Genomic DNA, 22,953 nt, shown 5'->3' on the forward strand with positions numbered 1-22,953 from the left:
CCACGCTCCGCCGCGCCCCCTGCCGGCCCGGAGGACCGCGCGGGAGAGTGGGGCGGGCGCCCCAGGTTCGAGTCCCGCTCCCGCCGGGAACCGCCCCGCGCCCGTCCCCGAACTCGGCGCTGGGCACCCGGGGACCGGCACGGCCGGGACACAGCGGGAGCACCCACGGCAGCGCTCCCAGGCAACACGAGAGCTTTACTTGTGTTTGTTTTGAATAGATTAATATTTTAAACATATATATTTAATATATTTATGTATTCAATATCACTATATAAGTAATGTCTATATATTTAATATATTTATATAATATAGCTATACATATATATTTATATATTAAATAGATTTAGATCATAAATATATTTATGTATTATATTACTATATAGAGTTCAAGAAGCATTTGTACAATCCTCTCATGCTGGGATTCTTGGGGTATTTATTCTGTGCAAGGCAAGGACTTGGACTCGATGATCCTGATGGGTCCTTTCCAATGCAGCATATTCTATATTTTTAATCTACTTAACATATTTATATTTAATATTTTTTGTATATTTATTATTATTACTCAGCCTAAGTTAACTAACTCTCTTCTAGAAGTTGATGTCATAAGCTACAATTCTTCCATTAAAAAGTAGCTTTGCAAACACATTCCACCAGTTCAGGCTGTCCTGTTGTTTGTCTGTCTGTGTGTCTCCCCCTCCCCTCATTTTAAGCACACACTTTTACAGCACTAATTTGTGCTGCAGCATTAAACCTGTACAGAATGCTCAAAGGACACTGACTTAAATTACTCCTCCATTCAGTCAATTTAGATACTGCAATTTAGCCCAAACCAACAGGGAATGCCAGAGAAGAATGCAGGCAGTTTAAAATCAAAGCAGCACAATTGGATTGTTGCATTGTTACACACTTTCTACTGTAGTTAGGAAAAAACAAAAACCCATAACAAGAGAAAACATCCAACAGACTTTTCATCTATGTAGAGAAATACAATTTATTTAAATAATTTCTGATCTGGGTCTTCTTGTACAAAAATAAATTCTTCAAGAGGTGTTTGGTGATTTGTTGGCCAACAGCTTCTCTCGCACGTGTAAACTATAACAGTTCCAAATTCCACTGACAGATCTGAAAACAAAGCAACAAAGGCAGGTGAAGGCAAGAAAAGTGACATAACTGGGGACTATTGCTTACCACTATACTTCAGTCTTTGCAGAAACTATTAATTCAGAAAATATTTCTCGTATTCAGTCTCCTATGTACACAGCATTTTCTGATTTTAAACGTTTTAAAGCAAGCTGACTTGGAATTTTTAAAGAGCTCCTTAAGTATCTGCAATCTTATCTGACAATATTTATTATTTTCCAAGGCCTCCTTTAAGAGGCAATAAAGACAAATTACTCCCAGGGTCGTGGAATGATCCCTGTTGCAGTTATTAAAGTTCACTGGTGAGCAAGTGAAGGTGCAATCAGAGTACTCCCTTTTGCTCAGCGAAATCTCTAATGGAAACAGTGAATTCTACAGAACATGATCACTGTAGTGAGGCACATCAGTGCCTGTGGGGAAAAAGAAACAATCCAAATACCAAAAAGGTGACAGTTTTGGCATTGACTGGACTAAGGCAGAGCTCAGCACCTGAGTCACTCTGGAGCAGGCTGAGCAGGGCTGGCATCAGCTGCAGCTCAAACACTCTGCTGCTCCCACAGGTACTGCAGGCTGGAACGCCCTGGCTGATGTTGGCTGGAGGACACGTGATGAACAAAGGCTGCCCACCCCAGGAGTATCTAAGAGAAGAAAGGAAGGAACAAATAATTATTTTTTACTACCTAAATTTGACAGGAAAACTGACACCTTGGCAACTGTGTTCTGGTTTCACTGCAATCTCTGAACTTGCTTGAAGTAAAAACCATGGTTATGAGTCAGAATCGTTGCCTAAGCTTCAAAAGAGTCATTAACCAAAGAATAAAGATGGGAAGGGGGAAATACTTGGAAGGTCAACACGTGGAAAATCTTTAGGAAAGACCTGTTTTTAAGGAGATAAATGCTTTGAATTGACACCTCCAAAATATGCTGTACCTGACTCATTTAATTAAGGAAACTACACTTTCCTGACAAGTGGAATCCTAAATAGCAGCAGTAAAAGGTAAGATTCAAGAAGATTCAACACAGAATAGGTCTCAAACCCACTGCAGTTATGGCTCAGAACTGGTGTTTTATTTTTAAGAGCTCTCACAGCCTCACAACTAACAGGAAACCCAGACCAAGGATGGTTTCCACTGAACACCAAGCAGGAGATTGTGTGCTTTGCTGAAGCTCAACAAGATCCACAGCCCAGGAGCAATGGGAGTCCAACAGCACTGATATAACCCAGGGAGCGCTATGGAAAGATTATAATGAGTGTTATATTAATATTTAAACTTTTAAAAATATTTTTAGTAATATAATATTAGACTTTAACTATTTTAAATATTTTATTATTTATAATTAATATTTTACACCCCAGGGATCACCAGAGGTGATGTTTTAGAATAAAAAATTCCAAGAGCACAATACTGCAAAGTGACAGATCCAGTGAAAAGCTGTAAGAAATGTTACTTGCACTCTGTGTTACTACATCTCCTGTATAACCTTTGGTAGTTAATTAATGAAAGTCCCTAATGTTTCTTATATGTGTAACCAGTCCCTCAGACTTTAGCTCCCATCACAAAGGCACCTGTTGGTTCCACTTGATTCTAGAAACTTGATAAAGCAAAAGTCTTGTCACTACACTGAGCCAGCCTGAGCAGCCAGGCAGCACTGGACTCTCTGGAACACTTGGTGTGACCCAGGAAAACCTTGTGTATTATCTGCTACTATGAATGACTTATGATTTAATCCCCTTGTTATGCTCCCACGCAGAATTAACTCCCCTTTTGGGAGAGTAGCTACTCTGAGGTTACACTGCTTCTGCTCTGGGGAAAGCAACATATTTACAAGACCTGAAGACTGCAGGGGATCAGCATAAGAAGAAGTTACAGAACTGAAGCTTTTAAACAAGTAATTTCTTAATTCAGTAACATCTCAAGGACTGAGACCTTAGAAATTACAAACAGGTTACAAAATTTGACAGGAGGAGGTAGCCTGGGAGACCTGTCCCAACAGCACAGCACTGTTCCACCTTACCTCCCAGACTTCCACCTCAAAACTGTCCCTTGAAAATCTGTGTCTGCATTTCAGCGAGTCTTCAAAGACAGTCTGGGTGTCTTCTCATCAGGTCTTGTGCCAAAAAAGTCTCCCATAGCCAGAGCTGAGGCCTCTGATCCTACTTTGCTTCTCGTCTACTCAGACTTTGTACAAAACCAGCCCAACCAGGGACTGAAGCCTGACCACACAGCCATGGCAACAACCATAATAATTTTTTGATGAAGAAATAAAAGCATACATATCTTTCTAATGAAATAGTTTGGTTTGATGTACTAACAATGCAAGTCTATAATCTGTATCTCCTCATTACAACTAGATTACCTTAGAATCTGTTCAGGACACAGAGATATTCTTTTCATAAATTTATGAAACGTGTGGTCCCAGCTTTTGACTTCACTCTTCTCATATTTTTCATTACCACCTTCATCTGCAAAGCTGGAAGAAAACAAGGAAAGAAACAAGATGTCCAATAAGGTTTTCAGTATGACATGCATGTTTTAAATAAGCAATGGCTACTATACACTCCCATTAAATTACACTAAGTACACTAAACACATCTTGGGGTTGCAAGTGAACATTCTGCTTCTGGTTCTTCAGTTTCTGGTGGCTTACAATTACTAACAGTGCTTCACACTATCCCATGGGATTCAAATCCACCAGCTTTATTCCTTAAAAAAACCCTTTACTAACTTCTCAAAAGTTTTTCTACTTTTTAAATTATGTTGTCTTTTTCAGTTTTGAATCAAACATAATTAAGGTTCTATGATTCTATAAAAGTCAACAAAACTCAACAGGAACACCACTGCTGACAAATGTTCTATGCAGATTCTGCAAGGACAGTAGCTTTAGCTATAAACAAACTCAACATTGTCCACAGTTCAGGAAAAGTCAAATGACCTGGATATAAGTGCTCACTGTGATCACCTAAGTTAAACATTTGATTAAGAAAATTTTTTTCAGTAACTACATTCAAAAATTGTTTTTCAGACAACCTTTACTAAACCTTCAGGAGTCTTACCATCATGACAGTCTCTAGCCAGAAATCCCTAAATCCCTGAACTCTTAAAAATGCAACTTCAACATAAGAAAAGCTTTAGCCTTGTAAAGAAAAAGTGTCAAATGTCACAATATAAACCCATGCCACTTAGCACAGATATTGTTTCAGCCACCCTGGTTTGGATCCAGAGATTGACTGTCCTCTGCTCTATCTACAGCCCAAGAACATTCCAACTGCTCAGAAATAGATGCATCTTTGAAAAACTCAAAATTTGACAGAACTGGGTGCACTGTTCTGTTCTTCCAACAAACCAGTGTTCCTGAAGGAGCCAGTTCCAAACAAAATCATCCAGGTTTAGTGGCAGTCCCATTTAGATCATCAGTCAGCACACAGGAAACTACACAATTCCTCCAGTTTCACCATGAAATCCAAACCTGTTCTCACCTTTCTGACATCATCTGTTCCAAATCAAGCCCCTCTCTCTGCTGATACTCCTTCAGTAGCTCATCTGCATGGTCTGTATCCAGGAAGCCACTGCAGTCTTCCTCATCCACCACATTAATATAAAAGGGTTGGAAGACAGGAGCAGGACCAGGTGTTTCCATTACCATTTCCTCACTGGCTGCAGGATGTGTGTCCTGGGAACCTGAGCCCTCTGCAGCCTCAGCCAAGCGAAGCTGTTGGAGCTGGGATGCACAGTCCAGCTCTCTGGACAAGGAGCTGCTCACTGCTTCACCCAAGCCCAGCAGGGAGGCACATGCAGGAGGCTCTGCTGCATCACTGACTCCCCAGTCATCTGCCTCCTCACACCAATCCTTTGCAGCAAAGCTTGATCCTTGTTTCTGAGAACCCCCCAAAAAAGGGAAAAGAACATTGTCAAGTCATCCACCCTAAAGCACTTAAAATACAGTTTCCTAACAGCTGAGAAAACTGAAACCTTAACCTAGTGCTCAGTGTTATTTTACATATGGCAAGGAACATCTCACACTGGAGAATCAGAACAAGAATTCATCAGCTGTTTGAGTGGCCCTTGTCCATCCTGCTGCCATGGCCCTGCCAGCTGCCTGGGGACCTCCAGCTGCAGCACAGTTACTGCCACACAGGTAAGTCCAAGGGCAGAATGTGGAAGGAAGTAATAACAACAATAATGACACCACCATCATTTTGTCAGAGTAAAGCTCATTTACAGACCAAAATTTCACGTTGCAAATGCCCCAGCTGAATAAACAGTTCCTGCCTGTTTTCACTAATTTGACTGCCACCTGCCTCTTCCAATCTGCTTAAGCCAATACGCAGTTTTTTCTCTCAAGTATATTAACAATACTTCAGTTGGATTGATTAAAACTCATGACAAATTTTTTAAAAATAAATTTAAATTAGAAAATAAAGAAAACATCTTAAAGGTCTGAACCTAAACAGCATAGCCCAATCATCTGAAGCTGAAAAATGATGTTTAGTTAGCACCACTAACTAAAGTATTAAATATCAATTTTGACCATACAAGTGAAGTGTGATTTCCACTTTAAAAGCATCCTAACATAACTTACATCTGTGATCATTTTAATCTTCTAGTAAACAATGTAGTATGGTGTCAAAAATTCTGTGACACGACTTCTTCACACGGCCACGCATGTGACTGGAAGCTAACGTATAGCACAGCTTCTGGAGAAACGTTGTTACTTAACCAACGGGACATAAGGTGTGAAGCTCCTCCAGCTCAGCCATGGCTCCATTTCCAAGCCTCCCCCCAGCCGTGGCGCAGCGGCAGGCAGGCTGTGAGCGGTACCTGTGGCACGGGCTGGGCTCGGGCTTCCTTCTCCTGCGCCTGCGAGTACTGGGAGCGCAGCACCTTCCAGCTTCGGCGTGGGGCAAAGAGAGACACGGTGAGCGGGGAAGAGCCGCAGGAACACCCCCCATGCCGCGGGCTCCATCCCCCGGGCTCACCTGTGCGCGGCGGGGCCGCAGCCGGGCGCGGCGCAGGCGAACACGTGCAGGGCGCGGTGCGCGGGCCCGCGCTCCAGCGGGCAGTACACCTGCACCAGCAGCGACAGCGCCCGCCCGCACCGCCCGCACCGCGGGGCCGCCCGCACCCGCGGCGGCCAGTCCTGCAAACGGGGCGGCACTGAGGCACGGCCGGCACAGCCCAGCCCTCAGCCCCGCACTGAGGCACGGCCGGCACCGACCGGCACAGCCCAGCCCTCAGCCCCGCACTGAGGCACGGCCGGCACCGACCGGCACAGCCCCCAGCACCGGCACGGCACTGGGACACGGCCGGGCCGGCACCGACCGGCACAGCCCAGTCCCGACCAGCCGATCCCGGCCCTGCAACCCCCGCCCGGCGCTGACACCCGCCCGGCCCCGCCATCCGCCCACCGCGGAGACCCAGCCGGACCAGGCCCCGCCATCCGCCCCCCATCCCAGTCGGACTCGCCCGGCCCGGCCCGGCCCCGGCCGTACCGCGGAGCCGCCCAGCTTGTTGGTGGCCCATGCGGGGAGCGCCGCGGCCCCGGCCGGCCCGGCCATGGGCGCGTCCCGCAGCCCGAGCAGCACGGGCGGCCCGCCCGACATGGCGGCCCCGACCCGCCCTGCGCGTGCCCGCCCGGCGCGTGCCCGCGGGCGGAGCCGGATCTGGCGGCACGGCGGCTGTGGCGGCGGCTCCGCCCTGAGGGACACCGCGCACACACGGACCGTCCCAGCCCCGGACAGACACCGCGCACACACGGACCGTCCCAGCCCCGGACAGACACCGCGGACAGACGGACCGTCCCAGCCCCGGACGGACACCGCGCACACACGGACCGTCCCAGCCCCAGACAGACACCGCGCACACACGGACCGTCCCAGCCCCGGACAGACACCGCGCACACACGGACCGTCCCGGCCCCGGACAGACACCGCGCACACACGGACCGTCCCAGCCCCGGACACCGCGCAGTGACAGGACAAGGGAGAATGGCTTCAAACCAAGAAAAGGTAGGTTTAGATTAGGTACACAGAACAAATCCTTCCCTGTGAGGGTGAGGAGTCCCTGGCCCAGGTTGCCCAGAGAAGCCCCATCCCTGGAAGTGTCCAAGGCCAGGTTGGATGGGGCTTGGAGCAACCTGGGCTAGTGGAAGGTGTCCCTGCCCGTGGCAGGGGGTGGAATGAGATAAGCTTTAAAGTTTCTTCAAACCCCGAGCACCCTGTGATTGTATGATATGATTCTATCAAATGCTGTCTCTGACAATTAAGAATTCTCATGATTTAAAATTGCAAAACTGCTTTTTGGGGCAAGAGCTACAGAGCCTTGAAAAAAAAAGGGCAGAACCTAAAGCTTTCATCAAACTAACACAACCACTTAGTTAATGTGAGCAGAAAATTTCCTTTGTTCCTATTCAACTGTTCTAGTCTCTCCACATCATGCTTTGATTATGGAGGTGAGCTGGCACAGAAAATAAATCCTCCTGACCTATTAGGAGTATTAAAATATTAAATATATAGTTACCACCCAAATACCACCCTTTAATATTGTTCCAGCACTACAAAAGCTGGTAAGTGATCTCTTAATTGTTACAACTGTATTGCAACACTATATCAGACACGCCTGAACACACAGGACTGAATGACAGGTGTCTCCTGAACCTGCAGAAAAAGCTAGGATTTTTCTAGAATTGTTTTTGTCAAAAAATACCCTTCTTGTGAGAATAAAAATCCCTCAACTTTTACTTCAGGAAAAGCACACTGTTCAGGGATAATGGTTTGGATTTGGCTATGTTGTGTTTCTTACATTGAGGTCTTAATACCAGAATGAGATGAGCTCAGTTGGTCAGAGCCTGGAGCTAAGAATGCCAGGATTGTGGATTCAATCCCTGTATGGGCCATTCACTGAAGAGTTGGACTTGAAGATCCTTGTGGGTCCTGTCCAACTCAGCATATTCTGTGAAAATCAAGTGAACATGTAATAAAGCAGAAGGGAGGTTCCCTTGCTGGTCCCTGCTGTGCAGTGTGAGGAAATCCTCCCTTGGCTGTCACAGAGCGGTGGCACAGCAAAGGACACATCTCCTGGGGCAGGGAAGGCTCTTTCCAAAGCATTTTGAAGCAGAGCTTTTGTGACTGAGATTCCAAAGGAGCAGCAGTGGGACCCTTGTGGGGCAGGAGCTCCCTGTCCCGGTGCCGCCGGCGCTGAGCGGTGCCCGGAGCGGCTCAGGGCTGTGCCCCGGCAGCCCCAGCCCCGCTGGCTCCCGGCCCGAGCGCTGCCCCGGCCCATCAGGGCTGTGCCTTGCGCAACTCGTCCTGCTCGGGGTATAAAAGGCGCTCCGGGGAGCTGGGCCCGCCCGCACCATGGCAGCGGGGAGGGACGCGGCGCTGCTCGCCTGGATCGTCACCCTCGGGGTGACGGTGCTGGGGGCAACAGGTAAATCCAGAGGGGCTGGGGAAGAGAGTGCAGGGACTCGCTTGGGCAAGGGGACTCTGCATTTCTGAACTGCATCTGCAACCCCTGGGAACAATTTACCAGTCCCAACTCAGCTTTCAGATCCGTTCTTCTTGGACTGCTGCTCTCATCTCAAGGCTGTTTATTTTCAGCTGTGGGGAGAAGTTCTGTGCAGGGAATGGCAGATGATTTCTCACACCACAGGCTGTATTTTCCTGTGCCTTTTTTCTTGCACTGAGCATTGAAACAAAGGTGTCCTTTCTCTGCAGCACCACTGGTGATGAACATGCCCGAGGGAACTGGGGATGTTTAGATCAGGTAGCAGCTCTGCAGTGGGTCCAGGAAAATACCATGAGCACACCGGAGCTGCCTCCCCTGGGGAACCCCGGGCACCCGACCCTGCTGCACAGAAATGGAGTTGGAATAGCAAATAGTTCTTAATTTCTTTTTGTGGTCTCTTTTCAGTCATTCATCTTATTTGCCTTCTTTGCAAATAGCAAAATCAAGATCTTGTGTGCTGAGGCAGAGCAGGCCACGGTACCACATCTGTAACTTGGGACTGAGAACTTTCACACTGATCTGAAAGGGAATCTTATTTAAATGCTAACAGTATCTGTACATGCCAGACTATTTTTAGAAGCTTTTTCTTTGGGCTGTATGTACTATCTAGGGTCTGGAATAGATTTAGTCTCTTCATTGCCTTTTCTGAGTGAGAGCAATCTATTGGGCTTTTATCTAACCACCCAGACCAAAAGAGGTTAGGATCGGTGTGCAGTCACTGATGTGAGTGGTAAGACAGTACATGTGGTATACCTGGGGGAAACTATACCCACAGACTAGTCAACATGAAGGCTGAAAGAATGTCAGCTAGACTGATTTAATAAAGGTGTGAGAAAAGTGCATTAGAATAAATTAGAAAATCTAAAATTTTGATTAGTAAATACTAGTAATCAAATTAGTAATATAAAATAGTAAATTAGTGTACTGTTAGAACTGATTAGAATTTGTGGAAGCCCTATGTATGAAAATTATTAAGTAAACAACAGGGGTATATTTAAGTAGCAAATCCAGCAATTAGAAATCTGGTAAGCACTTACAAATGGACCAATTGTGATTTTGTGCTCACATCCCCCAGGACAAAAAGCAGAGCAACCAGAAGTGGAGACCAAATATGGGAGAGCCCGAGGGTTCCAGTTCAAAGTAGACACAGCTGAGAGGAGTGTAAATGTCTTTTTGGGACTTCCTTTTGCTAAACCTCCCCTTGGATCCCTGAGGTTTTCTGAGCCCCAGCCACCTGAGCCATGGAAAGGTGTCAGAGATGCCACTTCCTACCCACCAATGTAAGGCAGTGACAAAACCACTGAATATTTAAGTTATTTTATATTTATACATTATTTCTACATTATATATTAATTTATATACTATTATGTTACATATTTTAATGTAATTCATAGAATTTATTATTATACATTATATTATATTAATATTATTCCGATTTTCTATTTAATCACTTTCTACTACTATAATATTAATTTCTATTATATAACATAAATCAATATTCTCTATTTATTATATTATCATATGTTCTATTATTTATATTATTTGTATTTATATTATTTTAACCATTTGTATAATTTGTATAATTTATATAATTGTATATTATATTTATATTTATATTAGAAGCAATTTCATGACACTGCTGCACATCCAGGGCAATCAAAATCCACAAAGATAAATTCCTTGGTGCCATCTCGTTACATCTGCAGCTGTTGCAGTGAATACATTTCTAAAGACATCTTGATTAGCTGCTCTCTTTACTGCTATTTAATGGGCATCAGGGATGAACTGATATGGATCAGCACTTTACTGAAAATCCTCTCTCTTGGGAGCATTTGGCCATAATTCCCAGTGGTTATAAACCTTTGGAATACATATTAAGGAAAAAATGCTGAGTCACATGGTTAATAGGGCACATAAGAAATGCAGGGCAATTCTAGTCTACCTTGTAAATGTTTTATCCATTTGTCCTCCTGCCCTTGTTTAGTGCTCCAAGTCTAATACCTCCCATTACAATATCAAAAGCTGTTGGAGATGTAAAATAATTAATTTACATTTCCACTGAAGGCATTTATAGCCCTATGTGTTTGCAGATATATTTCTGTAACATTTTGAAACAAGCAGGATTTATCTGCATGTCCCTGTGTATTGCAGTAGGCAGTGGCTCCTTTTTACACATCTCATTAATGAGAGGTCAAAGGAGGAAAACACATTAAAAGTATTTGTTGCTTGTTATTTTTTTAGGTGTGTGCAGGATCCAGTCCAAGGACAATATTTTTCAGACATGATTACTAATAGAAAGGAGAAGGTTCCTCTTCAGGTGTCTGAAGATTGCTTGTACCTAAATGTGTACACCCCCGTTTCTGCAGGAGAACAGCAGAAGTTGCCTGTAAGCAAAACCACTATAAAACCTCTAGGAAATTTATTTTATGCTTGATTTCCTCTAAATAATCTGTCCAAAGTCACAGGGCACTGATACAGTGTAAGTATTTAACAAAATCAATGCCATTTTGCAGACTTGCAGATCCAAAAGATTTCTACCATTTTTGAAATGTAATCTGAAAGAATCAGGAGTGAAACAACAAAGGATATTTTATTTTGGGTTATATTTAGTTTTTATCACTGGGAGCTCAGGTCTGTGCTGGGTTGATTCTGGTTTTGTCTTTCCAGGTCTTTGTATGGATACATGGAGGTGGATTAGTTTCTGGAGCAGCTTCAACATATGATGGTTCAGCATTAGCAGCCTTTGAAAATGTGGTGGTTGTAGCAATTCAGTACAGATTAGGTGTTCTTGGATATTTTAGGTAAGATGTTTTATCCCATTTTTTGCCAGGTGATTTCCAAAATGATGTGTGCAAAGCCTTTGTGAAGTGCAGGGGACTCGTTTATGCAAAGAAACTCTGCATTTCTTAATTGCATCTGCAACCCCTGGGAACAATTTACCAGTCCCAACTCAGCTTTCAGATCTGTTCTTGGACTGCTGCTCTCATCTCAAGGCTGTTTATTTTCAGCTGTGGGGAGAAGTTCTGTGCAGGGAATGGCAGATGATTTCTCACACCACAGGCTGTATTTTCCTCTGCCTTTTTCTTGCACTGAGCATTGAAACAAAGGTGTCCTTTCTCTGCAGCACTGGTGATGAACATGCCCGAGGGAACTGGGGGTATTTAGATCAGGTAGCAGCTCTGCAGTGGATTCAGGAAAACATCATCCATTTTGGAGGAGATCCAGGATCTGTCACTATCACTGGAGAATCTGCAGGAGGAATCAGTGTTTCTGCTCTTGTAAGTTCACAGTAACATTGAATTTTAATTACTTATGGGATTAAAACCACCATCCATGTTCATTTTCAGTATCTGCATGAGAAGTCTGGGAGCAAAGGGATGCTGTTACAGTAAGTGGCACATCACCTCTGTCTGTGGTACAACAACAGCACAAGTACTTGTAATTAGTCCCCAAATGTTATGTCTCATCCACTAAATTAAATTTGGTGTGTTTGCTTTTTTTCAATGCAAACAAACCTGCCAAAGTCTAACCTTGTGAGAAAAGTCCTGTAAGAGGACTCACAGACCAGGCACTTGTGCAAAGTAATCGAGGTGAATAGTCACGAGAGCTGAACTGGACACACTTTTTGTGTCCCAGGGATTGTGTTAAAATTTTCCATCAACACTGAGCACATTGGCTAAGATGCTCTTCTTCTCCAGCCTCTCACAATTTGGTGCAGATCACAGAGTGAAACCAGGGTTCATTGGGATAAAAATTCCTGTTTCCTAAGCTTTGGCCCCCTGGCCAAGAGCTCTTTATTCCCTTCTGCAGCACAGCCAGAGTGCCTTAGGCATATTCCATTAGTTACTGGTTTGCACTGGAGTTCCATGAAGTCTGGGAAGCAAAATGCTGTGGGAGAGGAAAAGACAAGCAGGAAATCCTTATCTCTGCTGGTGCTGCCAAAGCCCTTTGCACAGCTGAACTATGGTCAGAGGCTGCAGAATAAGTCTTACGACATTTGATTTCAGAACGTTTTAAATGGCAATTCCTGATATCAGAATTCTTAGTCAGTGGTTAAAACACAATGCTTGTCATGCTTGTCCTTGCTTTTTCACAGGTCTTATCTCCCCTGGCAAAGGGCTTGTTCCACAGGGCCATTTCAGAGAGTGGGACTGCACTCCTGGGTTTGTTCACTGACCAGCCTAAGGAGGAAGCACAAGTGGGTATTTTGTGGTAATTTTAATTCTTTTTTTCAGATAGCTTTGCTTATCCTAAACTGTTTATTCTAAAATATAGAAACAGGCTTATCAGATAAAATGCATCCATGGGCAGGATGGGCTCAGTAGCTTTCCAGCAGTCATCCTAGGAGAAGGACAACTCTAATTCCAAACCCAGGCAGATGGAGCTCGCTTAGCCCTGTGTTGAGTTTGAGACCCTCAAAAATCCAATTTCCAAGTTCATGCCCCCCTCCCACAATTTGCTTCAGTGCGAGAGGGTTTTCAGACAAAACCCAACTACTCAGCATTTGGGGGACGGGGAAAATACTTACAAGGTTTATTTATATACATATATATATATAGGTAACAACTTAACTATCTCTTTTTACAATGAAATAATATATTTACATTAGATTAAATTTCTCTTTTTCTTCAACCAGAGTCCATGAAGAAAAGAGAAAAGTCCTTTTGTCACTTTTCAGGTCACAGTTCCTTCAAATTAGTTTCTGTGGTATTAGTTAGTGTCTTTCATTTTTAAGGCAGCAGATTTGAGTATTGCAGTCAGAATCTTTCTGTTCTTACTTTGTGAAAATCCCAATCCCTCGAGCCCGAGCCTTCGGGGGACTTCCTTAGTGACTTTCACTCCTCCTCTCCGGTGCTGCTGCAATTCGGAACTCCCTTCAAATGGAAGTCCACCCCTCTTTCCAAAAGAGGGTCTCTGAAAGGGGTCTTGGGGAGATTTAATTCAGTCTTACCCCCAAAACACTCTTCGTTGAGTTTTCTCTGTTCTGTTGCCAGCTCTCCCTCTTTGCAGGACATCCCTCTGTGTCTCTGAGCCTGGCTCCACACCATCTCGCTGCTGCTGGCTGTCTTTCTGGCCTTCAGCCACCTCTGTCTCTGTTCAGCTCTGCACACAGCCGTCTTCTGAAGGTGCGATCCAGGGGTCTCTCCAATTCTTTTGGAGTCCCCCTCGATCACCAGCCTCAAGGGGGGCTCCACTCAGCTACTGTGCTGCTCCAGGCCCCCCAGCCAGGCCTGCTGGCCCTCCCTCCTCATGGCTTCACAACATGGCTACAACTTCTTCAACTACCTCAACTTCCTTCCCTTCAGGCCTGTGCCATATGTTAATTTTTACTGTAGCAAAATGTAGCTTCTGATTGGCCCTGGCACACCAGTAACACCACCCCCGGGGTTAACCACTTTTCTAACTCCAGGGGAAAACACTTTTTATGCCAGGACAACCTGCAAGGCCATCCATCTAAGAGAAGGACACTAAGCAAACCTACGCCCTGAGGACCTCGCTGCCAGCATCCAAGCTTGCTAGGCCCTGGCAGATGAACCTTAGGAGTAAAGGGTGGGTCCAGTTCTGCACATGCTGCGTCTCACCTAAAAAATCCATTGCGCAGGCTCGAAGGATATATAATTCTTTTTTCAGATAGCTTTGCATATCTTAAACTGTTTATTCTAAAATATAGAAACAGGCTTTTGTTCTTGTGAAACAAAACCCACAGTCAGTAAAGACAGTGTTTCTGTGTTTCTGTCCATATTTAATGATGCTCTGCTTTTCAAGTACCCAAATATCCACATGTGTCTCAGTGAAAGCAAAAGACCAAGGAAGTGAAGAGAGAAAGCAGGGAAGAAGTGTGAAATGTCAAGGAATGTTATAACATGTAGTGTCTTCAAGGAAAGTTGTGCTATAATTTTTGGCTGGCAAATGGTATCAGATTCTGAATACTCCTCTCTTCCCCTTCTATTTGATGCCTGTTTGCAAACAAACAAGACTTTATTCAGTTTGTTTAATTTGAGAAGTACTGACCTCAACCCTTTTTGTTCTTCTTCAACTATAAGAAACAACTTCCAGGAATGTAGAACCTGGGATATAAAAGAGACAACACTTTAATGAGCTCTCTCTAATGACAGCTGTTACTCCAGCCAGAAAGACATCACCAAAATGGTATAAAGTGCTCTTTGTTACCATACAGATGGTTGTATTCTCTAAGCCCTTTATGCCATTCTGTTTTCTCAGCCCAGCATCTTATTTATCAGAAGGATTATCTTGGCATATTTCTGTATCAAAACCAAATTGGAGGCATAGGTTTTGTCCTTCTGCCCAGCCCACAGTGTGAAGGTTAAGAGGGCTTCCTATTCCCTCCCTGCACAGCTGGGACATGCAAGGCTCCAGCCATCCTTGGGCAGGAGTTTCTGCTCCCACACTGGGCTCTTGGGTTTGGTGGCTCATACAGTCAGATATAGGAAATGTGTCCAAAAGTGTTTGTTTTTATTGCTTACAGAAAATTGCTGATGCCTCTGGCTGTGAAAAATCCAGTTCAGCTGCAATCGTTGAGTGCTTGAGAGAAAAAACAGCAGAAGAGATAATACAGCTAACACTAAAAATGGTAGGGGAAATTATACCTCTTGCATTTAAATGACATTGCAAATGTTATCATCACTATTTGTGTGTTGTGATAGCAGGAGAACTCAAAGTGAGTGTAACCTCTGACTTTCTGGACCTTTCCAGGACATGACAACACTGCGGCTGTGCAGCACCTCCCCTGAGAACTGCAAACAGGTACTGCCCTTTCTGCAGGCAGCCACTTGTGGTTGCTGTCATGCTCTCCCAGGGGAAGGGAAAGAGTGTATGAAATGTCACACTTTCACCTGGAGAACCTGAAAATTAATTAATATAATATATTATGTCCAACTTAAAAGGTCTTATCACAATGCTGGGCTATATGGGCCTTTGAAATTCCAACACACAAGTTGGTTTTTCTCCCACTGCTCCACACATCCCTAACAATACTGAATGAAGAAAAGATGTAAATTGGACATAATCACTTATGTTTCACAAACATTAGGAATTTAATACTAATCTTCACAGAAGCTTCTGCCTAGTTCTGAAAATCTGTCAACATTCCTTATTGTATTTTCATTTGGCTTTGCTTTGGAACCACAGTAAAAAATCTGGACTTTCTTTAAGAAGCAAAATTAAAGTATTAATGAAGCTTTTCTTTTCTTTTTCCCCCCTTTTTCAGGATTTCTTTTTCATCAGTACATGTGTAGATGGTGTATTTTTTCCAAAGAGTCCCAGGCAATTACTATCTGAAAAATCAATCAATGCAGTCCCATATATGATAGGAGTAAATAACGGTGAATTTACATGGGGACTTCCTATGGTAAGAGACTTACAATGTTGTTACCCATGTATCATTTTGTAAATATAAGATTTTCTAAGAAATATGATTCTCTGTATCCTGCAGATGATGAAATTTCCGCCTTTCATGGATGGTCTGGATAAAAATGTTGCACGTGAAATTTTACAAATCTCCTTAGTAATATTACATAAGGTAAGAGACCATTTTCAGAATAACCCAGTGCTGCTGCTTCACTTGCTCTGGTTCTGTGTTTGCACTCCTGGAGGGATACATTTCACAGGCAGACTTTGCTCTGTTGAACAGCTTCCTACCCTGGGGCAGTAAAGGGCAGCAGTGTGGTGTGTTCCTGTTACCTCCAGTGATTGAAAACACTCTCTAAATTTCCAGCCTCAGTGCCCCTCTTCTTAAAAAGGAGTTCTGTGGAAACCCAGGAGTGATTCAGGTATCTAAACACAGGTCTCTTGTGACAGTTTAGATACCCCTGGGTTATCCAAGACATGCACAGTCCCAGCAGGTATGACATGAGACCTAATAAAGCCCTGCTGGGAGACAAGGAAGGACAACTCGAGATCTTTAGGATGCTTGAGGTTTGGCTTCCCTGTACTTTACAAATCTCCCAGCTTTCTGGTTCCTTTGTGCTCTTCTGAAACTACTAAATATAGAAAAATGCAGGTTAAAAGGTGAGAATTAAGGACTCCATAGTACTTGCAAGGGATCATTCAGTGTCACAGACATTCACCTTGAAGCGAGAAAGGGAGTAAATTATGGTCATCTACAACAAAAAATGGATTTTATGAAATCCAGAGGATTCCTTTGCTCTTGTGAGGGTTTATTTCCACAGAATGGAGAACAGTCAACATTGTTGACTGCTGTTAATCTAAAGATGTTTGATCTTTAGATCCTGCCTATCTCTTTCCCCTGAGAACACCTATATCTGGTAGCTGTGCAACTCCAGTCCTGAGCTCTGAGCCACACTCTGACAGCTGAGGATTTTCTCTGAAAGGTAGTATTTGGGGGTTAGCCAGAGACTTGCATGTGCCACACTCAATTAGTGCTGTTACTCTTCCTAATGATCCTGATCACTGTAAGCATTGTAAGCCCCTTCTATTGTTCTCTCAGGGTCTTACCTCTGCAGCTGTTGATGGGCTGTACAATGAGTACATAGGGGATGCAGACAGCCCTGCTCAGGTGCGAGATGGCCTTCTGGATGCACTGGGAGATGTCTTCTTTGTGTTTTCATCCCTTGAAGTGGCTAACTTCCACAGAGGTAATGCAGCATCAGTAGAAGAAATGTAGAATTCTCACCCGGGCTGTGGGGTGGACAGTATGTGTCACACTTCATTACCCAGAGAACTGATATTTACTGAACATTTAACCAAAACAGCTGGTAGTGAAAGTTTATCCTCTTTGGTGCCTCTCAGACTAACACTCTTCCCTGTCTCCCAGATGCTGGCAACCCAGTCTACTTCTATGAATTCCAGCATCGACCAAGTGAAGCAGAAGGTGTTTTACCAGACTTTGTAAAAGCAGATCATGGATCTGAGATTGCCTTTGTCTTTGGAAAGCCCTTCTTAGCTGGTGATGTATCCATGCTTGCTAAAGTATTCCTTTTAAAGCATCCTTATTGCTCATTTTACTTATTGGAGGACTTTAGAATAGACTTTCTCCCTTACAAATATTGTAACAAACATAAAAATGTTCTGTCTTTAGTAGTAGATACTTTTAATGAAATCACTCATCTGCAGCTCTGTCCTAGAGCTCTGCTCAGGTAAAACTGCCATAGCTCAGAGCAACAGGTAGAACTGACTACAGCCTATTGGAATTGGTAGAGCTGCAACTAATTCTCTAATGCTGCCATTTCATCTCTCACTTTGCAGGACGTGCTACAGAAGAAGAAAATAAACTTAGCAGAACTGTTATGAAATACTGGACTAACTTTGCTAGAAATGGGTGAGAATCATAATGCTATTTACAGCTCAAGTTTGGTCTGTGCTGCCTGAGACATGCCTGAAGCAGTACTTATGTGGTTGTTCCTAGAAATTTGGCAGAATTTCAGATAAATATTGAAGCAAATTATTTCTCTTCTTAATGTCTTTTCAATGAACCTGCAGACACAAAAAGAAAAAAAAATAATCCAAGATCTAGAACTCCATCTGCAATGGAGTGTTAGATCCAAAAGTAATGGCAACTATTAAACTTTTGCTGTTCTGCTGAGGAGCATTTTCATAAAAAAATCCAACTGTTCAGGGACCAGAATCACATAATCTGAGCTCGTGTTAGTTTTCTGAAATGCTCAACCCAAGCAGCCAGAGGGCAATGACAGGCAAATGGAAAGCTAACTTTCCCTTCTGTTATTTCCAGAAATCCCAACGGAGAAGGCTTGGTCCATTGGCCTCAGTATGGTCTGGATGAGAAATACCTGGAGATAGACCTGAACCAAAAGGCAGCACAGAAACTCAAAGAAGGCAAAATGAAGTTTTGGACACAGCTCATGAAACAAATGACGAGTGAAAGGAAAGAACACACAGAACTGTAAGAGCTGCAGAGGGTACAGTTTGCTTTCAAGACCCAAAGTAAAGTCAAACAACATTAGTTTGTCAGGATGCAGAGTTATAATCACCTTCTCACTCATTATCATGTAATCTGTTGTCCTGGTCAGAGTGAAAGGAGAGAAAGAAGGGAAATTTGGAATGTTTGTTGGACCAAAAATCACTATTTAATGGACCAAGCAGAAAAAAAAAACCCATGATCTTTCAGGCTCAAACAGACCACAGTATCTACTCAGTGGACATCAAAACTGAATAATGAGGAGGGAATTGGCAAATAAATTGAGATCTGTAAGAAATTATTTATACAGAATATAGAGGCTACCTTTTATGCTTACTCCCCTCTTCTTTCAGAAGAGCATGGTCAGTTGTCCTTCTTACAGCCTCTTTCCACTTTCTTTAATTGGAAATAGCTTGTAGGGAGCAGAGCATCCATCAAACTACATCTGTGAGATTGGCTCAACATCTCTCCACTGAGGACAGAAAATCTCTACTTGTTTTATTGGTTTGAATTGTTAAAAATAAACGTTGCTTTTAATTTTTTTGGAACTTCCTTTTCTTTCACTTAACTGGTACAGGCTCATTCCAAGAGGTTAAATCACACCCAGGAAGCCAGAAAAGTGCCCAGTTTCTTTCTTCAACCTGAAGGGTCTCAGGGATGAGTTTTTCAGGTTTCTTTGCAGAACCTGAGTCTCAAGGCTCCAGGGTTGACACAAACTATTCTGTGGTGTGATTGTGTGTTCTTCAGCCTGGCAATTCCCAGTTCACTGGCAGGAGGGAGGAAGCACTGCTGGCAGGACAGAGCCCACTGAGGCAGAGGGAGAGCAAAGGCTGCTGCTGTTGTGCACTGCATGGTGTTGGCTCAGCATTGTCCACGGGCCCTCAGAGAGGAGACCTGCTGATGTGCAAAATGCACCCCCAGTCTTCCACCTTCCAAGGGCACCAGCAGCTGTGACCACATTTGTGGCACATCTGGAACGTGTCAGGGCACACAAGTGGTGAAGTGGCTTTTTTGGCAAAGTCACATGACAAGCAAGAGACACTTGCCAGGCACAAAGGAACAGGCAATGCAAGCATCCAGGAGTCCACAAGAACTCTGCTCATAACAAGAAAAACCAGCAATAGAATAGCTCTAAATAAAATAGCTCTAAATAAAATAGCCCCTTTAACTGGTGCCAGGCTCCCCCTGCCATCTCCCACAGCACCCCACAGCCTGTGGCTGCTCCTCCCAGGAGGGGCTGTCACAGTGACACAACTGCCTGCAGGTGTTGAATTCTAGGAGATGTTTTCTTCTTCCTCCTCCCCTCTGGGTTCACTTGCACTTGCTTTGGACCTTGAGCAGTGGACATGCCTGGACATGCCCTTCTGGGCATTTTTTTTTTTCCCCCTAACTTGCAAAAACCCCCAGCTGTTACCATTACTTGCAAAAAGCCATCATTAGGAACAGCTAATTGGAGCAACCATAGTGCTGGACATTTTATTCCTCCCCTTGATTTGGGCTGAAGTAGCCTTTGTGTCCATTATTGGTTTGTTAGTTGAACCAGCGTTTCTGTCCTTGTAGGTTCACAGAAATCATTTTCTTAAATAAGATAAAATAAATTCTGTGTGTTTGGGAATGCAAAGTCATAAGTATAACACCTGTGGGAAAGGGAGCCCTGGTATTTTATTAGGCACATATGATAACAAAGGACTTTCTGACTGTAAGAAGCAGCATTTTGTCCATGGCACAGTGTCAAACAGCTGAGAAAGGAGTAATACCACAGCCACCATGTGTAGGCTACCATTAAGCAGCAGGTTCCTACATTATATTCCAAACCTCATTTTATTTTATATCTTTAATATTAATGGTACTTGGCACAGACACCCAATTCAGCTCAAGGTAACAGTGCATATACATTAAATACAAATGGATGCCCTGTGCACCTCTGTCTGCAGTTTATTTAGTTGATAATATTCAGCAAGAACTGCTGCTGTTGTTCTGTTTTTCACACAGAACCCTTAATCTTTTTTTTTTAAATGTATTAACTAGACATAATTTCTATAATCGCCTTTCCAAGTCAGTCACCAAGTTTGTTATGTGCCAGTCCTGCTTCTCAGGTCATCTTATTCCAAAATGTGGAATATGTAAAAATTTTCTTAAAAAAAGGATGTTTTTTGATGTTTAATCTTTGTATTCTTTCAAGCCTATTCAACAAGGAAGGAGATTTAATCTGTGGAACAGAGAGCAGCCAACAAGGTCTAAGTGATGTCCAGGTATTAGTTAGAAAGACAAATTAATTGTTGGTAGAATTGCCTTGTTAAGGTTTAGGGCTGGACGAGTTTCAGTGATCTCAGACTTGGGGGAGGTTAACAAGGCTTGGGAAGAAGGATGTACCACTGATTTGGGCACACAAAGAATGCAGAATTTACAGGCCACAAGGACATTTGGCGCATAAAGATGAAAAAGAAACTAACAAAGACAACTCGGCAACTGTGCTGAAATCAGGTCCATCTGGGTAAAGGGTAATTCCAGCAGGGGCAGGTCACGACCATCGACTCACGGTCTCTGACCCAAAAGAAGGGGAATACTGAGCATGGGACTAATTAGCGTGAGAAGCGAGGGAATTATTAACGAATAGAATACTAATTAATAAGAGAACTAGGTTACCTGTAGCCAATGAACCTTAGTGCCTTTGTTTGCTAAAGTGTATAAACAGTGAACAGCTTCGACAGTCGCTGTGCGGCCTTTGCCGCCCCAGCGCCCCTTCCTGCGGAGAGCTGGCAATGACCGCGGGGTCTGCGCTGAGCGCGGGCCGGGAGAGGAGCCCGAGCGGGGACAGTCCCTGCTCTGGGTCCGTGTGTGCGCGGTGTCTGTCCGGGGCTGGGACGGTCCGTGTGTGCGCGGTGTCTGTCCGGGGCTGGGACGGTCCGTGTGTGCGCGGTGTCTGTCCGGGGCTGGGACGGTCCGTGTGTGCGCGGTGTCTGTCCGGGGCTGGGACGGTCCGTGTGTGCGCGGTGTCTGTCCGGGGCCGGGAAGCTCCGTCTGTGCGCGGTGTCTGTCCGGGGCTGGGAAGCTCCGTCTGTGCGCGGTGTCCCTCAGGGCCGCAACCGCCACAGCCGCCGAGCCGCCAGATCCGGCTCCGCCCGCGGAGGAACCTGCTGCTCAATGGTAGCCTACACATGGTGGCTGTGGTATTACTCCTTTCTCAGCTGTTTGACACTGTGCCATTCTTTATGTTTGGGTTTTAAAGAGGACACATGGACAAAATGCTGCTTCTTACAGTCAGAAAGTCCTTTGTTATCATATGTGCCTAATAAAATACCAGGGCTCCCTTTCCCACAGGTGTTATACTTATGACTTTGCATTCCCAAATACACAGAATTTATTTTATCTTATTTAAGAAAATGATTTCTGTGAACCTACAAGGACAGAAACGCTGGTTCAACTAACAAACCAATAATGGACACAAAGGCTACTTCAGCCCAAATCAAGGGGAGGAATAAAATGTCCAGCACTATGGTTGCTCCAATTAGCTGTTCCTAATGATGGCTTTTTGCAAGTAATGGTAACAGCTGGGGGTTTTTGCAAGTTAGGGGGGAAAAAAAAAAAAATGCCCAGAAGGGCATGTCCAGGCATGTCCACTGCTCAAGGTCCAAAGCAAGTGCAAGTGAACCCAGAGGGGAGGAGGAAGAAGAAAACATCTCCTAGAATTCAACACCTGCAGGCAGTTGTGTCACTGTGACAGCCCCTCCTGGGAGGAGCAGCCACAGGCTGTGGGGTGCTGTGGGAGATGGCAGGGGGAGCCTGGCACCAGTTAAAGGGGCTATTTTATTTAGAGCTATTTTATTTAGAGCTATTCTATTGCTGGTTTTTCTTGTTATGAGCAGAGTTCTTGTGGACTCCTGGATGCTTGCATTGCCTGTTCCTTTGTGCCTGGCAAGTGTCTCTTGCTTGTCATGTGACTTTGCCAAAAAAGCCACTTCACCACTTGTGTGCCCTGACACGTTCCAGATGTGCCACAAATGTGGTCACAGCTGCTGGTGCCCTTGGAAGGTGGAAGACTGGGGGTGCATTTTGCACATCAGCAGGTCTCCTCTCTGAGGGCCCGTGGACAATGCTGAGCCAACACCATGCAGTGCACAACAGCAGCAGCCTTTGCTCTCCCTCTGCCTCAGTGGGCTCTGTCCTGCCAGCAGTGCTTCCTCCCTCCTGCCAGTGAACTGGGAATTGCCAGGCTGAAGAACACACAATCACACCACAGAATAGTTTGTGTCAACCCTGGAGCCTTGAGACTCAGGTTCTGCAAAGAAACCTGAAAAACTCATCCCTGAGACCCTTCAGGTTGAAGAAAGAAACTGGGCACTTTTCTGGCTTCCTGGGTGTGATTTAACCTCTTGGAATGAGCCTGTACCAGTTAAGTGAAAGAAAAGGAAG

General features: G+C 44.4%; 2 protein-coding genes across 4 annotated transcripts; one reads left to right on the top strand and one right to left on the bottom strand.

Annotated features, from left to right (window-relative positions):
- Positions 1-965: 965 nt before the first annotated feature.
- On the bottom strand, positions 966-6,770 carry PDCD2L (programmed cell death 2 like). Of its 2 annotated transcripts, XM_064671319.1 has the most exons (7): positions 6,632-6,770; positions 6,119-6,279; positions 5,961-6,030; positions 4,619-5,016; positions 3,499-3,612; positions 1,630-1,778; positions 966-1,122 (listed from the first exon to the last, which is right to left on the bottom strand). In XM_064671319.1, exons 1-7 carry the CDS (start codon positions 6,740-6,742, stop codon positions 992-994), a joined length of 1,134 nt encoding a protein of 377 aa, XP_064527389.1. In that variant the 5' UTR covers positions 6,743-6,770; the 3' UTR covers positions 966-991. The 2 variants fall into 2 exon arrangements, with proteins under 2 accessions (XP_064527389.1, XP_064527388.1); XM_064671318.1 differs by lacking the exon at positions 6,632-6,770 and having other exon boundaries at positions 5,961-6,608.
- Positions 6,771-8,451: 1,681 nt separating this feature from the next.
- Positions 8,452-18,852, top strand: LOC135422235 (fatty acyl-CoA hydrolase precursor, medium chain-like). Of its 2 annotated transcripts, XM_064671308.1 has the most exons (14): positions 8,452-8,567; positions 9,721-9,925; positions 10,887-11,031; positions 11,313-11,446; positions 11,770-11,923; positions 12,742-12,843; positions 15,133-15,237; positions 15,360-15,410; positions 15,874-16,014; positions 16,099-16,185; positions 17,113-17,260; positions 17,440-17,571; positions 17,871-17,943; positions 18,355-18,852. In XM_064671308.1, exons 1-14 carry the CDS (start codon positions 8,495-8,497, stop codon positions 18,527-18,529), a joined length of 1,725 nt encoding a protein of 574 aa, XP_064527378.1. In that variant the 5' UTR covers positions 8,452-8,494; the 3' UTR covers positions 18,530-18,852. The 2 variants fall into 2 exon arrangements, with proteins under 2 accessions (XP_064527378.1, XP_064527379.1); XM_064671309.1 differs by lacking the exon at positions 15,360-15,410.
- Positions 18,853-22,953: the final 4,101 nt, after the last annotated feature.

Source organism: Pseudopipra pipra, chromosome 14 (genome assembly GCF_036250125.1).
Source record: "Pseudopipra pipra isolate bDixPip1 chromosome 14, bDixPip1.hap1, whole genome shotgun sequence".
NCBI classification, from domain to species: domain Eukaryota; kingdom Metazoa; phylum Chordata; class Aves; order Passeriformes; family Pipridae; genus Pseudopipra; species Pseudopipra pipra.